This window comes from Vombatus ursinus, unplaced genomic scaffold (assembly GCF_900497805.2).
Source record: "Vombatus ursinus unplaced genomic scaffold, bare-nosed wombat genome assembly UNPS02014768.1, whole genome shotgun sequence".
NCBI classification, from domain to species: Eukaryota; Metazoa; Chordata; class Mammalia; order Diprotodontia; family Vombatidae; genus Vombatus; species Vombatus ursinus.
In genome coordinates this window covers 11,565,486-11,580,793 of record NW_020954546.1, presented here as the reverse complement: position 1 = coordinate 11,580,793, position 15,308 = coordinate 11,565,486, and the positions used below count along the sequence as shown (strand labels likewise).

Sequence of the window (15,308 nt, the reverse complement as noted above, 5' to 3'; positions counted from 1 at the left end):
GTGTGTGTGTGTGTGTGTGTGTGTGTGTGTGTGTGTGTGTGTGTGTGTGTGATCTTTCCCTCTCTCTCCATCTCTCTCTCTCTCTCTGTCTCCAGTGCTTGGTACATAATAGGGATTCAATAAATATTTTATCTGTCTCCCCAGGTTCTGAATTGGTTTTATATATGCCTCATAGGACATTGCAAAGTTTCTTCAGCCAATAAGAACACTTTCTATGCATATTACTCAAGTTAATCAAGGACTTTTTCATCACTTAGTCTAATTGGATGGTTGATTGAGACGTGTTCTCAACCGGCTGAGGTGCAGGGTTGAGGAAAATTAATATTATGCTGTATTATTTAAGTATTTAATAATCGACATCACTTTCTGATCCATCTTTTTCCTTACTTTGCCAGAACCCCTTCTGAAGGTCACGGTTAAAGCAATGTGGTGACTCCCAGCCCTCAAGGCATCTGCTCTGAACTAGCTTGGGCTGGGCCCCTCCCAACCGTGCTGTTTACCCATAAACAGAAGTCTGCTTGAGCTAGGCTCTCTCCAGGGGATGTGTCCCTTGTCCTTGCCTTTCCTCCATCAAAGATGGGAGTGATCCGGTCTGTAAGAGGGAGACCAAGCTGGGGAGATCCTGATGTTTTGTTTTGTTTTGTTCCTAGCCAAGATTGCTAGAGACAGCTGGGTCTCATAAAGCAGCTAGCATTCCTTAAGTGTCAGAGAGGGACATAATCTGTTACATCTGACCTGCCCACTTTCCCCAAATGCAAACTAATTCTATCACTTGATGATTGGTACTCTTCCCCCTACCACCCCCTTCTCCCTCCATCCTACCCCCAACAAAAACAATGAAGTAACAGGGAGGAGCTGAGAACCATTAACCCACCTCCTCATTAAAATGTCTACCAAGCAGGATTGCCTTGCCTTTGCCCAGGAAGGTTCAAACAATGTACTATCATGCCAATCAGAAGGAAGATACATCTAGGTTTAACAAACCCTGTAGTTGCTGCTTGGGGTCTTTGGCACAAATGGAGGCAGGCCAGAGATCCCATTTATTAATAGGGTCTGTGCCCTATTAATAAACTGTTGTATTGCTTGGAGAATTGCCTGAGTTTTTTATCACTTACTATAAGTGAGGTAGGTGGTTTGATTGGTTTACTCAGTCATTCCCCCCCTTGTAGGAATAGATGGTTGCCTTTGTCTAGAATGTACTTCCTAGGACTCTTTCTCTCTTGACATTATTTTGCACATACTTTGTATACATGTATGTGCGCCATGTTGTATCCTATCCCCAGGGGAATGTAAGTTTCGTGAGGGCAGGGGGTTGTTCATTTTTCTCTTTGTATCCCTAGAGCTTAGCACAGTCCCTGTCACATAGGAAGATAGGAACCAAACCTATGATTTCATTGGCATAGGGAACTCCCATGTGAGGAACTGCAGGTCGAAACAGTCTTAGAGAGTTGTTTAGAGCACAAAGAGCCACACATCTGGTATATGCCCAAGGTGGGCAAGGTCCCTATCCACCAGACAACACTGCCTCTCATGTAGCTTGAAACACTTTTGTTGAAGTGAATAAATAAACGCATCAGAAAGGAACAAAACAAAGTCCTGTGTGGTATCTGTTGTTCAGTCATTTTTCAATCACGTCCAACTCTTCATGACCCCAGCTGGGGTTTTCTTGGCAAAGATACTGGAGTAGTTTGCCATTTCCTTCTCCAGTTCATTTTACAGATGAAACTGAGGCATACAGGATTAAGTGACTTGCCCAGGGTCACACAGCTAGTAAGTATCTGAGGCCACTCCAGGCCCAGTGCTCTATCCTCTTCACCACCTAGCTGCCCAGGACAAAGGTAGCTTCAGACACAAAGAAAGGCCCTATATGCCCCCAACAACTTTGTCCTAGCACTTCTTGTCACAGAAAAAAACAAACAAAAACCTGGGGTCAGGCAAGAAGATGTCTATTGATTGGGAAATGGCTAAATAAATTGGGGCACCTGAATGTAATGGGATATTATTGTGCCAGCCGCACCGTGCACTCTCCTCGTATGAAGAGCAGGCTGCCAGAGTCATACTTACCAGTCTTCGGAGCCTACCCGGATAAACACACAGAGACGAGCCGACCAGGAGGTGCCAACACCCGAGCTTTATTCAGAGGCCATCACAGCAAGGCCAAGCAGGAAGGCCAGAGCAAGAGAGCAGGAGCAAAGAGAGAGCGAGCTCCGACCACTACCGTTCCTTAAGTACCTACTTAGCCCCTCCTCCTCAGCCCGCCTATTAGTCATTGATTGTAGGATCAGATACCCGAAGGGGATGTCTGGGTTTAGCTCACCAAGGGAGAGGAAGTGACGCAGGAGGCTAGGACCGGATACAGGAAGGAGGCGTCTGGGTTAGAGCTGTACCTAGGGAGAGGACGTGACCCAGGAAGTCAGGCCCAGATACCGGGAGGAGGCGTCTGGGGTCAGTGCTACACACAGGGAAAGTATGTGACCCAGGAAGTCAGGAAGGAGACGTCTGGGGTTAACGTTGCACCTAGGGAAGAGGACTAGACAAAGGAACTCGTTCTCTGCCATCCCACTCCCACGTGGCACAGCCCCCTGCCTCAGGAGCACATGCTCCGGCTACTTCCTTGTATTCTGTTCCTTCCCCAGCTTATTACAGCTCCACATAGCACTGCCCACTGCCTCAGGAGCGTGAGCTCCGGTTACTTCTCCGTATCCAGTTCCCATCCCAGTTCACCACAACTCCGCCTAGCACAGCCCCTGCCTTGGGAGTGTGAGCTCCGGTTACTTCCTAATATCTTGTTCCTACACCATCTTGCCACAACCCTTACTTGGCAGTAGCCAACATCAGACAGTCCCTCACATATTATTGTGCTGTGAGAAACTATGAATATGGGGAAGTACGAGAAGCCTTCTTTGAACTGATACTGGGTGATGTAAACAGAACCAGGAAAAAAAAAACATATACCATGGGCATAGCAATGTGAATGGAAAGAATTATAACATAATCCAAAATGAATGCTATGAAATCATGACTGAGCCTAATCCCTAAGAAGAGCTAGGAGGAGAGGCTTCCCTTCCCTTCTTTATAGAGGTGGGGGGGCAAAGAGGCAGATTTTTTTTATATTTTGGTCACTTCTGCAGATTTTTTTTCTTTTCTATTCATTATTTTAAGACATCACATTCTTGGAGGAGTAGTGAAGAGGGATGAGCTGGGGAAGGTAGATGATATACAAACAAAAAATGCAGATAATATTTATTCTTTTTAGTAAAGAATAGAGCAGAGTCAACCAGTTAAGAGGGAGGGTTGGGGTGCTATTCCAGGCATAGAGAATACCACGAAACAAGACACAGAGGTAGAGAACAAGGGTTGTTGAGAACAGACCAGTTTGGCTGCAGCTTAGTGTCTTGTGTTTAGGCAAACGGTGTGCAGAGAACATAAGATGGCACCAGATTGTGAACCTGTCTCAAGTTCCAGGCTTCAAATGCCCTAGAAGTAATAGGGAGCTACTGAGAGGTTTTGATCACAGGAGTGACACAACCAGATTTGTGGTTAGGAAAGATTTGTCTGGCAGAAGCATGTAAAATGGATTTGGAGGAAAACACATAAAGTTTGGTTTTGGACATGTTGAGTTTAAGATACTAATGGGTCATCCGATTTGAAGATGTCCAGTAGGAAGCTGTAAGACTGGAGGTCAAAAGACAGGTTAGGAGAGACAGTAGATTTGGGAATCATCAGCATAGAGATGGTAATTAAATCTCTGGGTGCTGATGACATCACCAAGTGATGGCGCAGAGAGGGAGAACTGAAGAAGGATTCTGGGCGAACCTGTGATTAGGGGGCACGACCTGGAGGAGAATGCAGCAAAGGAGACAGAGAAGGAGCGGTCAGAGAGGTAGGAGGAGAACCAGAGGGAAGGGGCCGTGCGGAAAGCCTACCCGGGAGAAAGAATCAAGAGCAGAGAGTGATGGACAGTGTCCAAGGCTGCAGAGGGCTGGGAAAAGGCCGCTGGACCGGGGTACTGAGAGATCACTGGGCACTCTGGACTAGGCAGTTTCAGGGGCACAATGAGGTCAGCAGGCAGGCTGCAGAGAGTTTACAAAGTTAGCAGAAAGGAAGTGGAAGCGGCGAGGGCAAACTGCAGAGCCGAGGCAGCAGAAGTGCCGGGAAGCGCACGCTCCTGCCTCCAGGTACCACGCGTCCTCCCCAGCCAGGCTTCTGGTTTCTGCTTCTCGGCCCCGCCTTCCGGGGCCCTCCTTCTCCTGAGGCAGCTCCGCCTTCCCGAACACGAGCCTGGAATGCGCACGCGCGCTCGGGGCTCCGCCCTGCCCCGGAAGGGTCCGAACAGGTGAGTGGCCGTCGGCCCCGCCCTCGGGACTACAACTCCCAGAGGGCCGCGCGCCGGGGCATGCGCGTTGAGGGGCCTGCGGAGCGGCGACGCTAGAGTTTCAGTGTGGCTGCTTCCCCTCCCACTCTGTGTCGGTCTGGTTCCTCGGCCCTGCCTCGGAGCTGAGCCCAGCCTAGACCGGACCGGCCTTTGCTGCCTGAAGCCCAGTCCCCAAAGCAGCCTCGAGCTCCGGTAAGAAAGCGCCCGGCGCGGGAGGAACAGGCCCTGTCCGGGGGCGGGGGCGGGGGCGGGGGCGGGGGGGGGAGGGGGCAACGAGGGGGGGGGGGGGGGGGGGGGGGAAGTTTAAGGAGGGAGCGGGTGGGTGAAGGTTCAGCGACGGAGGGGTGACTTGAGGAAGAGGACTGCGAAGGGGCGGGGCAGTGGGGGAAGGGAACCGGGTGGGGAGGGGGCGGGAGGAGCAGGAGGAGGAGGTGGGGAGGGGGACGTGAGGAAGGGGACTGGGGAGGGGGCGGGGCAGCGGGGGGGGGTTCCTGAGATCGGGGAGCGCCTGGGGCGGCGGGTTGGGACAGGGATTGGGGTTTGTCCAGTCGCCATCCAGGGGGACTAGGGATCCCCGAGATCGGGCTGCTGAACGGTGAGGGAGATTGACGGTCACCTCCTTGGGCTGATTGGGGTCGGAGTTCCTGGGTCGCTGCCCGGCAGTTCTGGGATGCGGGGAGGCTCGTGAGTCATCTCGGTTTTGTCTCCTCCCCGATTCCTTTTCCCGGGGGAGGGATTCTGACTTGGGGTAGAAAAGCTCTGCACTTGCTAAGGCTTCTGGAAATTTCAGTTTTTGGTTTTAAAGTTTCCCGTTTTTACCCCTCCTTTTTTGGTGGGAGCAGGCTGACTTCCCTTGCAGAATCGTAGATTCGACTTCTTAAGCTCAGCAAATGCTCAGCTCAGGGGAAGGCTGATTTTGCACATTTTCCAATACCACAAATACTTATTAAGCGCCCAGGATGTGCTGCTGTCGTAGGCACTGGGAATACAAAGAAAAAAATGAAACAGCCCTTGCCTTCAAGAAATTTACATTCTAGTGAGGCCAACCAGTGAAATATATATAAGGAATAACTGCAGAGTAAATTGGGGGTCTAGCCAGGAACTTACTGACGACTCCAGACTCACCCAGACCAAGTTGACCTCAGCAGGGTGAGTATTTCCTCTTTCGTTCATTGCCTTCATCTTAAAACTTTTAACCAGGGGAGATCTCTAGAATGGAGTTTAGAGATAGCCTGCACCTGAGTTTCTCTAAACATGTTACCAGCTCCCCAACTCCTGCTTAGGCATTCAGCGTCCTAGTGTAGTAGTGTAGAGAGCACTGGACCTGGAGTCAGGAAGACCCAAGTTCACATCCAGCTTCAGACACTAGCCACATGACCCTGAACAAGTTGCTTAACCTCTGCCTTCTTCTGCTACAAAAGGGGGATAATAATAGCACCTACCTCCCAGGATTATTATGAGGTTTAAATGAGATAATATTTGTAAAGCACTGAGCATGGTGTCTGGCACATTGTTAGCAGTGAATAAATAAATGCTTGTTTCCTTCCCTTCCCTAAAAGCATGTTGGGTGTGGGACAACTATTATTTCACACAGAAGATGTACAAGCTCAAAAGGACTTATAGAGCCCAAGAACAAATACACATAAAATCCTCAGAGAGTCCATTAGCTTCCCCCCACCCCCCTTGCAGGCATACTTTTGGGGGGAGGGGGATGAACAGTCCTTCCCTTCAGATCTGCACTGTCCAGTCAACTCAATGCAGGAAGCACTGGCAAGGTCCAGGTCTCCTGTATGCTTTCTTTAAGGAAAGATAACAAGGTGAGTCCATACTAATGCCACTGCTTGCCACCCAACTCTAGGATTCCTGGTTGCTTAAAATCAAGGACTTGAGCTCCTTTCTTTGCTTTGCTGAGTGGCTGTGCTTGTAATTCCCCTTTTTCCCATCTGACTCGTGGGGAAAGGAGATTTGTTGTGGGTGCTCAGATCCGAGGGCTAGGATGTGAACTTGTAGTATTCCCTCAGTTTGTTGCTGAGAAGAGAGGAGGGGTCACTGTGCCTTGTATGTGAAACACTGGACTTGGGAAACGAATCTGCCCGTGTTACTAGTACCCCAGCTGCAGGGAGGCCATTCAACAGCTGTGCTTTGCGTTTCCATCACTGCTGTTTTTCAATTAAAATCTGATCTCCCTTGTCGTTGGTTGGCAGACAGACGCAGATGGGCCTTGGAATTTGGGGGGCTGAGTCAGCAAGCCTTTGAGATTGGCCTGGTTTCTGTTGCTCATGTTTTATATCAAAATGCAAATCAAACCAAGAATTTCCCTTCCGTGTGTCCGGCATTGCTGATGCCAGTTCTCCAAAGAGAATGGATGCTTTAGGACAGATAGGACACTTTAGCTTTTGATTTTGCCTTCCCAAAGTGGCTTTGACAAAGGAAATTGGGAGCGTGTGTGGGGGCTGGGGGGGTGGGGGAATGGTATATAAATCAGGGTGGCTTTCTGTCAGTTGCTTGTGTTGTTGAACCAGTCCTTGAGGATTACCTTTACTGCTCTCCCACTCGGAGATGGGCTCCCTCAAGTGAGGGTCACTTGTCATGAAAGTCTAGAAGGGAAACTTGGTTTTTTGGTTTTTAAATGAAGGACATTTTTTTGTCTTCTGGTAGCTTTGGTGCATTCCAGAACAATCAAAGTATCTCTGAATGCTGGGCATTAGAGAAGAAGTCTCCTGAAGCCACCTGGTGAGGCCCAGAGGCTACACTGTTGGGTTTTCTTATGTAATCATCCTGCGACATGTTGTGTCAAGTTGAGTTGCCTTTAATATTACTGAGTCCTGCCTTGACTCCTAAGGTGGCACAGTATGTAAGAGCAAGGCTGAAGCCTGGTGGTTGTCCTGATAGTGGGACTTTGATTGAGGCACCAGGCTGTGAATCAGAGGACTCTTTTCTTCTCCATTAAAATCCTCTCTGATGCCTCCTAATGGCCCAGATGCCACCCTAGGCTCTCAAAGACTCTGCTAACAGAAGAGAAGGTTTGAGTGTCTGCCCAGACTGTACGTCTGTTGTCCAGGGACCAGCCTAGTTATGTTGGGAAATCCTTATTGCCAGATTGACCCGAGAAGGTTGAATTTTTCTGTTCTGGCAGCACTTGAAGACCGTCTGCCAAGTCATAGAAGGGTTGTGGCCTAGTGTTGGCATCTGCACCCAAATCACACATCCCTGAGGTATTATTCTGAGTAAGAGGAAGATTGGGCTCCTGGTGCCATTTGGGGCCTCGTGTCACTTATGGCCCTAGAGACCGATGCCCAGGGTGCTTACTAATCCTTAGAACGAAACAGAGAGGACTCGAGGTCACACATGACTGGGGGTTCCAGTTCAACTCTGCTACTCACTAGCTGTATGACCTTGAACAAGTCAATTCCCCTGGGTCTCAGTTTCCTCTTTTGTGAAGGGATGGCACTAGATGAGGAGTTCTTTCCTGGAATTCACAGACCCAGGGGTCTATGGATAAATTTTAGGGGATCAGTGGTCTTGAATGGGAAAATAATTACATCTTTATTTCAATACAATTGGTTTCCTTTGTAATCTCAGGTGTTTTTCTTTTATGCATTTAAAAACCTTATTCTGAGAAGAGGTCCGGAGGCTTTATTGGCCTGCCAGAGGGGTCCATGACACAAAAGAGGTTTAAGAACTCCTGCCCTGAGATCATCTTGAAGGTTCCTTGAAGCTCTGACAGTCTGTTTCTCTTTGCCTGATCTCCTGAGAGCTCGCTTGGTCTGCTGAGATCCCAGTCACAAATCACAGCATGTAATTCTGACAGCCAGGTGTCCTGAAGATACAGCCCATGCTGAGCCCTCCCCTCTCAGGGGAAGGAGCCGTGGAAAACAGACAAGCCTGTTAGTTTCACTCTCCAAGAATGTCGGGGTGGCACTAGCTAGATTCCTTTCTAGATCTGTTGCTCGACACCAAGATTAAGCCCTTTCCTCCTGTTTTCCAGGATCATTTGCATGGCATAGGTAACTGGACCGTCTTCTTCAGCAGTGTTCAGCTATCTGATTTAAGTCATTGGCACTCCTTCTGGACCTGCTGTGGGAAAGAAGGTTCTGAGTAAATTTTGGCAAATCAGTTTCCAATGCCATTATTGTGGGGCTAACACATACATCCCAACTGGTGATTGTTGACTTATTTTTAAAGAGAGATTTTATCCTGGAAACATGATGTGTTCTTAAATATTTAAAGTACCTAACCATAGAATCGTAGAATAGCAAAGCTGGAAGGACCTTAGAGATCATCTAGGCCAACTCCTTCATCTTACGGATAAGGAAACTGAGGCCCAGAGAAGTTTGGTGACTTATTGGAAGGTTACACAAGTAGCTGGTAAAGCCAGGATTTGAGCTCTGGCCTCATGCCCTCACGTCTGGTGGTTGTGCAAGATGAAAGCTGGTATCCAAGTATTCTCCGCGTCCTTTAAGGATAGAACAGTGGGCTTAGTTTGAATTGCAACCATGTATGGAAGGTCAATAAAAGACTAAATTGTGCAGTAGTCCAGGTTGCTGTAGGGTGGCTCAGTGGATAGATCTGGGTTTGGAGTCAGGAAGACCTGAGTTCAAATCCAGCCTGACACACTTCCTAGCTGTGTGACTGGGCGAGTTATGTAATTTCTGTTTGCCTTCATCCCCTAGAGAAGGAATTGGCAAACCACTCCAGTGTCTTTGCCGAGAAAACACCAAGAACAGTGTTGGCCGCTGTGGTCCTTGGGGTTACAAAGAGTCGTACGTGACAAAGGCTGTTGAGTCCTTCTGTGGGTCTCCTATGTGTTGGTGTCAGATGACAGCATTGTCGCTGTCGTTGGCCCAAATGCTTTTTGGTAGATCGACCTTCTGTAGGGGTTTTGAAGACCAGCATGGGCTGCATTTGTGTATTCTCAAAGGTGCCCGGGTCTGAAGGCTTCTCACTCTGTATGTGGGTCTGTGAGATCTTTAAGATTTCCTGAAGGTTTTTAGGACAAGAAGGGCTTTGCCACATTTTCTTTTTAATGCCAATACCTTTCACGTGGAATGGGGGCATTCCTGTGCCCATCTGTGTGCTCTGTCATGCTCTTAGTGAGAAGCTGGGAAAAAACGAATCTGTCTGCCAGCAGTGGAAACAAGGAGACCTAAGTGTTTTTCTCTTTTTAAAAACAACAGTCCCCATTACTAGGGCTTGAAACTCATTGGGCTTTTGAAATGATATTTAATGATATCTGAAGTTAATGGGAGAGTGATTGTGGCATTAATATTCATAGAATCCCGAGAATGAGAATAATTATTCCATTCAGATGGAGCCTGAGCAGGGGGTCTGGTCTTCTGACTTGCTCTGTGTGTGTGTGTGTGTGTGTGTGTGTGTGTGTCTGTCTCTCCCCCCTCCCTCCTTCTTCTCTCTCCCTCTCTCTCTTTCTCTGTGTGTGTGTGTGTGTGTGTCTCTCTCTCTCTCTGTCTCTCCCCACACTCTCGTCTCTCTACCTCCTTGTCCCTATCCTTTCTCTCTCTTTCTCTCTCTCTGTCTGTCTCTCATCCAATCCCTGCTCTGTCTCTGCCATTCTCCCACCCCATTTTCCAGTTTTCCACTGTTCTCTGTGTTGCCTCTCTCTTTCTCCCACTCTCCTTACCTGTTCTCCTCACCTTTTCTCCTGTCCCATCATGGTTCTGTCTCCCCACCCCCCTGCTCTAGTTTTCCGGCCCCCTTCACTTCTTTCTTAGCTGTTCTCCCAGCCCATCACTGCCCGGTTCTCTGCCCCTTCATCTCTCCCAGCTGGTCCTCCAACTCTAACCCTAACCTAAAATTCATGCCTCTGATTCTACCTTAAATTTGTTTCAGACCTTAACCCCAAATGACTCCAACTCTAACCCTAACCTTAAGTGAGCACCTCCAGTCTCTTCAGTTGTCTCTACCCCCTGTCTCTGGCACCGCCCCCTTCCCCTGCCACCTCAGCTTTCAAAGGACTGATGATCATTTTGAGAAACTGTGAAGACTTTATTGAGGTTCAGGTTTCCTTCCTTTGCTTTCCAAGTTCTCAGCTTGCCCTCAGGGTATAGGCTGGACCTGTGCCCTGTGAATGGATGCCCTGTAGTGCCAGGTCCATTTGAAGGGCACTGACAAGCCAACTGGGAGAGTTGCTTCCTGGACCTGGTTTAGCATTTCCTCCTGTGAAAGATAGCGCCCCACGCAGTAGGTGGTCTTGCACCAATTGGAAGGGGATGCCTTAGAGACTTTCCTGGTATCAAAGGAATCTGGAAACTATTAAGGCCTTTGTCTCTAGGCAGCTTGACCCACCAGAATGGAAGCTCCTTGAGGGCAGGCACTGTTTGGTCTTTTGGTCTTTGCAGCCCCCTGCCTAGGACAGTGCCTGGCTCTTAGTAGGCGCTTGGTAAATCAGACCAGAGCATTGGCATGATCATCCCCACCTGCCATTCTCTCTCTGACTTGAATACTGAGGGGCATACTGGGAGAGTGTGGTCAGTAATCCCCCATGAGCTTCAGGAGCCAGCAGCGGAAACTCTCATGTCTCTTAACTCCCCATGAATAGCTTACTTTGGCTCTGTCACACGAGTTTTTCTTGCCTCTTTCTACTTTCAGTCCGTTTCTTTTTTCTTTTTTCTTTTTTTTTTTTGGTGAGGCAATCCGGGTTAAGTGACTCGCCCAAGGTCACACAGCTAGTACGGGTCAAGTGTTTGGTCTGAGGCCGGATTTGAACTCAGGTCCTCCTGACTTCAGGGCCAGTGCTCTATCCACTGTGCCACCTAGCTGCCCCTCAGTCAGTTTCTTAAAGCTTTCCAAGGGCAGGTAGAGATGCATTTTGGCATAATGGGAGGACTACAAGACCCCATCCTGCCATGTTCTATGTTCACACTTAGGCAGCCTCCTTTTCCTCATCTGTAAAATGGGAATGATGCCCTGCTTACCTACCTACCTACCTACCTCACAGGGCTGAGGATCAAATGAAATTGTGTTTGCGTGGAAGCATTGTGTGACCGTAAAGTGTACTCTAGTCTGCCATTCTAGTAAAATGGGGAATTCAAAATGACCCAGATGATTCAGTTCCACCAACACCTGTGATAACATCCCTATCCTCAGAGGGCTGTGCTAGGCCTTGGTTAATAGGGGACATTCCTTCTGTCTCCTAAGAAGACTGTTCAGAAGCCCGAGCTGCTCACAGTCATTGGAATTGAAACAAGCCCTAGGATTTGTCTTTGGCTAGAGCGAAGGCCGTGTCACTCCTGGGGCCCAGCGCCTGCTCTGGTTGGAGGGATCCAGGAGGCCCGAAGAGGGACGGCAGGTGGGTGGGCTGGAGCCAGCAGTGCCCTTCTCCTCACCTTCCAGGCTGGCTTTGAGTGCGGCCCCCCGGCTCTGAGCTCCGGCTTCTCCCTAGAGCATGGCTGTCCTGAAGAGCCCTTCACTTCTGCTTTGAAATCGTGAAGACTTTATTGAATCTCTGCAAGGTTCCTTTCCTTCCCCGTCCAGGTGCTTGCTCAGCCTCACTTGCCCTGTGAGTAGGTGCTCTGTAGTCCCAGGCCCGTTTTAAAGGCACTTAGAAGCTAATGCCAAGAACGCTTTAGGTTGTTCAACTGTTTGCTTAGAAAGCACAGAACCGAGGCAGGGTGAATGACTGTACTGGCGAGACGCCACGGACATAGACGGCGTTATTCTTGAGTCTGGCGTCTGCTTCTCCGAGGTGGGTCGTGCAGGGGTCATCCTTGCTATTTTACACGTAAGGAAACAAAAGTTCAGAGAGAACAAGTGACTTTCCCAGTTACTCATTGTCTAGTAAGTCTTAGAGCTGGAACTCCCTTACTGACTGTTCAGTTTGTCTTTGAATCCTGCCTTCGAAGACTCCCGAAATCTCGTGCCTTGGGCCAAGTCTTGGCCTCCGTGTTCCCAAGGTCGTAGAGCCTGGCCTTCTCCCTATTCAGTGCTTCTCTCACTGTGCGCATCACTTTTCTTGTAAACATTTTTTTGATCAGTTCCTTTTTTAAACTTAAATTTTCTTTTGTTTAACAAGTATTTTTTTTCTTACATTGATTCCCGGGACTCCTCCACTAAGCCCCACCCCCAGTACTTAGAACTCTCCCTTACAACAGATCAGTGGATTCACAAGCATTTATTAAGCAGCAGCTGCCTTCCAGGCACTGGGCTAATTGCTGGTGACACCAAGCCAAAAGTGAAACTCCCTACCCTCGAGGAGCTTCTAATCTTTTGGGGGAGATGGCCAGGAGCTAGGTGCACTACATGTATTCAGAATATGTGCAGAGTAAATAAGTCCAAGATGATTTTGAGAGGGCAGACTAGAGCAAAATGCTGCAGCTGAGTTTGGAAGGAAACAAATGACCCTAAGTGATGAGGTGAGGAGGGGGCCTGGAGAACGTGGGGGTGAAGGCATGGAGATGGGAGATAGGGGACTGCCCTGAATGGGGAGCAGCATAGAAGACAGGTTTGGCTAACTCACAAAGTGCAGGAAGGGAAATACGTATGATACCGTGGGAAAGATAGGTTGGGATCAGAGTATGAAGGGCTGTGAGTGCCCAGCAGACATGTTTGTATTTGATTCTAGGGTGTAATAGGGAGCCACCGGAGTTTATAGAGAAGCAGAGTGACAGTCATATCTGCACTTTAGGAAAATCACTATGACAGCAGCATGGAGGATGGCTTGTAGAGAGGCTGGGAGGCTGACCAGACAGGAAGGCCAGCCCGACAGAGAGGCTATTGCAGTGATCCAGGTGAGAGGTGAGAAGGGCCTGAGCTAAGGATGGTGAGCTCACATTGAAGAAGTGTGCTAATATGGGGGAGTAAAACAGGGCAACCAGAGCTTTGGTTCTGCCTGATAATGTACCTTGACTCCCCACTTAAGAGGACAACGCTTCTTCGCTGGGAGGAGGGAGGCCTATTTTCCCTGCAGTTTTCCGAAGTCACGATTGGTCACTGAGTTTGTGGGTCATCAGTGTTTGTATTCTTCCCCCCCCCCCTTATTTTTTTATCTTTGATCTCCTTAGAATACATGCCCAGCCATTGTATTGCTAGGTCAAAGGGTATGTGTAGGCTAGTGATTGTCTTCATATAGTTTTACATTTTTTCCTGGAATGATTGGATCAGTTCATAGATCCCCCAACAGTCCCTGGTGTGCCTGGCCTCCCAAAGCCCCTCTGACACTTCCTTTTTTCATCTTTTGTCCTCTCTGGGCATCTAACAATGGGTGGCAGGTGAAGTCTCGGTTGTTTTATTTGCTTTTCTCTTCTTAGTGATTTGGAGCATTCTGTAAATGGCTGTCGAGTTGGTCGGTCTCCTTTGAAAAGCTGTTCCTATCCTCTGTCCGTCTATCGTGGCCTGCCTCTTGTTCTTTTGTTCTAATTCTCTGTATCTTGGATTTCAGACTTTATCAGAGATCTTTATTCTTTTTTCTCAGCGCGTTGATTTTTGTTCATGTAACAGCTTTTTTATTTGATGTCATCAAAAATGTCTACAGTCGGTTCTAGTTGTAAAAGATGCCTCCTTCCATTCTCTTTTTTATGCAATGACCTTTTCTATTGAGCTAGTCTAAGAGGTTTCTGGCTATTTTATTCTAAATTATTTTCTAGTTTTCTCACAGCTCTTGTTGAACAGGGAGTTCTTACTCTACTCATCTTCCTCATTGCCTTTCCAAAGTAATTCATTTGCTTCTTGAGGTATGATTCCCAGGCACCAGGAATATAGCTGCCACCTCCTTTTTGCTGATAGCTTCCACCGTTCCCCTCTGAGGCAGCTGTGGTCATTCTTGTTGATAAGAACTGTGTTATTCCACTTTTCAGGTCTGAAGGCAGTGACAAGCAATGCTCTTCAGAGAAGATCCCCAGCTGCTGTAGCTTGAAGCCTTTCTGGGAAGCCGGGCACCTGAGAAGATGGCTTCGTACCCCAGCCCCATAGTGGTGGCTGTGTGGGAATGGCAGGATGAGCTTGGCACCTGGCACCCCTACAGTGCAGCTGTGTGTAACTATATCGAGCAGCAGTTCATGACTCAGAAGGGCCAGCGATATGGATTGGGAAGCTTGGCCAGTAGCATTCCCTTGGGCCAAGCTGACCCCACACTGGCACCCTACATCATCGACCTCCCCAACTGGACCCAGTTTCGTCAGGACACAGGTGAGACATTTGCTCTTGGGCCAGTGGACTGGGGAGTTGGAAAGAAGTGAGGAACATCCCTCATTCCTAAATGCTCAGATTTTCAAGGCTTTGGAATGACAGAGACACAACTAACTGTCCAGTGGCTTGGCATTGAGTAACATAGTGAAAGAACTTCTGTCTCAATGGTTCAGAAGGCTTAGGATGTCTGACAGGGCCCTAAGAAGTCAGGCAGCCAGGCTTGAATGGCCCATAGGGGACGGACGCCTAGGGAACGCTTGTTCTTTTAGCTGAGTCGAGAGGCTGCAGGCTGATTTCTGACTGGAAGACCAAGAGAGACGAGTGAGCATCCTTTGGAAAATACGTTTGGGTGGCGTCGGCTTGTCTTTCTGGCTCCCCTATATCAAACACTAGTGTAGGGCAAGATTGAGTAAGCTATTGTCACATTTTCCCCCTCTTTCCTTCCCCCAACACTGGATTTCTCTCTGTCTCCCCCCTTCCTCTTTCCCTCTCCCCCTTCTTCTTTCTCTCTCCCTCTTCCTCTCTCCCTTTTCCTCCCATTCCTCTCTCCCCCTCCCCCTTCCTCCTTCTTCCTCTCCCTCTCTCCCCTTCTTCTTTCCCTCTCTCCTTTCTCCCTCTCCCCCTTGCTCCCTCCCTCTCCCCCCTTCCTCTCTCCCTCTCTCCCTTCCTCTTTCCCTCTCCCCCTTCCTCTCCCTCTCTCCCCTTCTTCTTTCCTTTCTCCCTCTCCCCCCTTGCTCCCTCCCTCTCCCCCCTTCCTCTCTCCCTCTCTCCTTTCTCCCTCTCCCCCCTTGCT

General features: G+C 48.9%; 1 protein-coding gene across 5 annotated transcripts in view; it reads left to right on the top strand.

Annotated features, from left to right (window-relative positions):
* The first annotated feature begins 4,413 nt into the window (after positions 1 to 4,413).
* DTX2 (deltex E3 ubiquitin ligase 2) overlaps positions 4,414 to 15,308 on the top strand; it is a 49,747-nt gene continuing 38,852 nt past the window's right edge. For 3 of the 5 annotated variants that reach the window (XM_027861562.1, XM_027861563.1, XM_027861559.1), the window contains exons 1-2: positions 4,414 to 4,567; positions 14,185 to 14,515. In XM_027861562.1, coding sequence (XP_027717363.1) covers positions 14,275 to 14,515 — 241 coding nt within the window. In that variant the 5' untranslated portion in view covers positions 4,414 to 4,567; positions 14,185 to 14,274. Of the gene's footprint in view, positions 4,568 to 4,966; positions 5,525 to 13,023; positions 13,120 to 14,184; positions 14,516 to 15,308 lie in introns of those variants that run through there. The other 2 variants (XM_027861560.1, XM_027861561.1) reach the window with 2 other exon arrangements.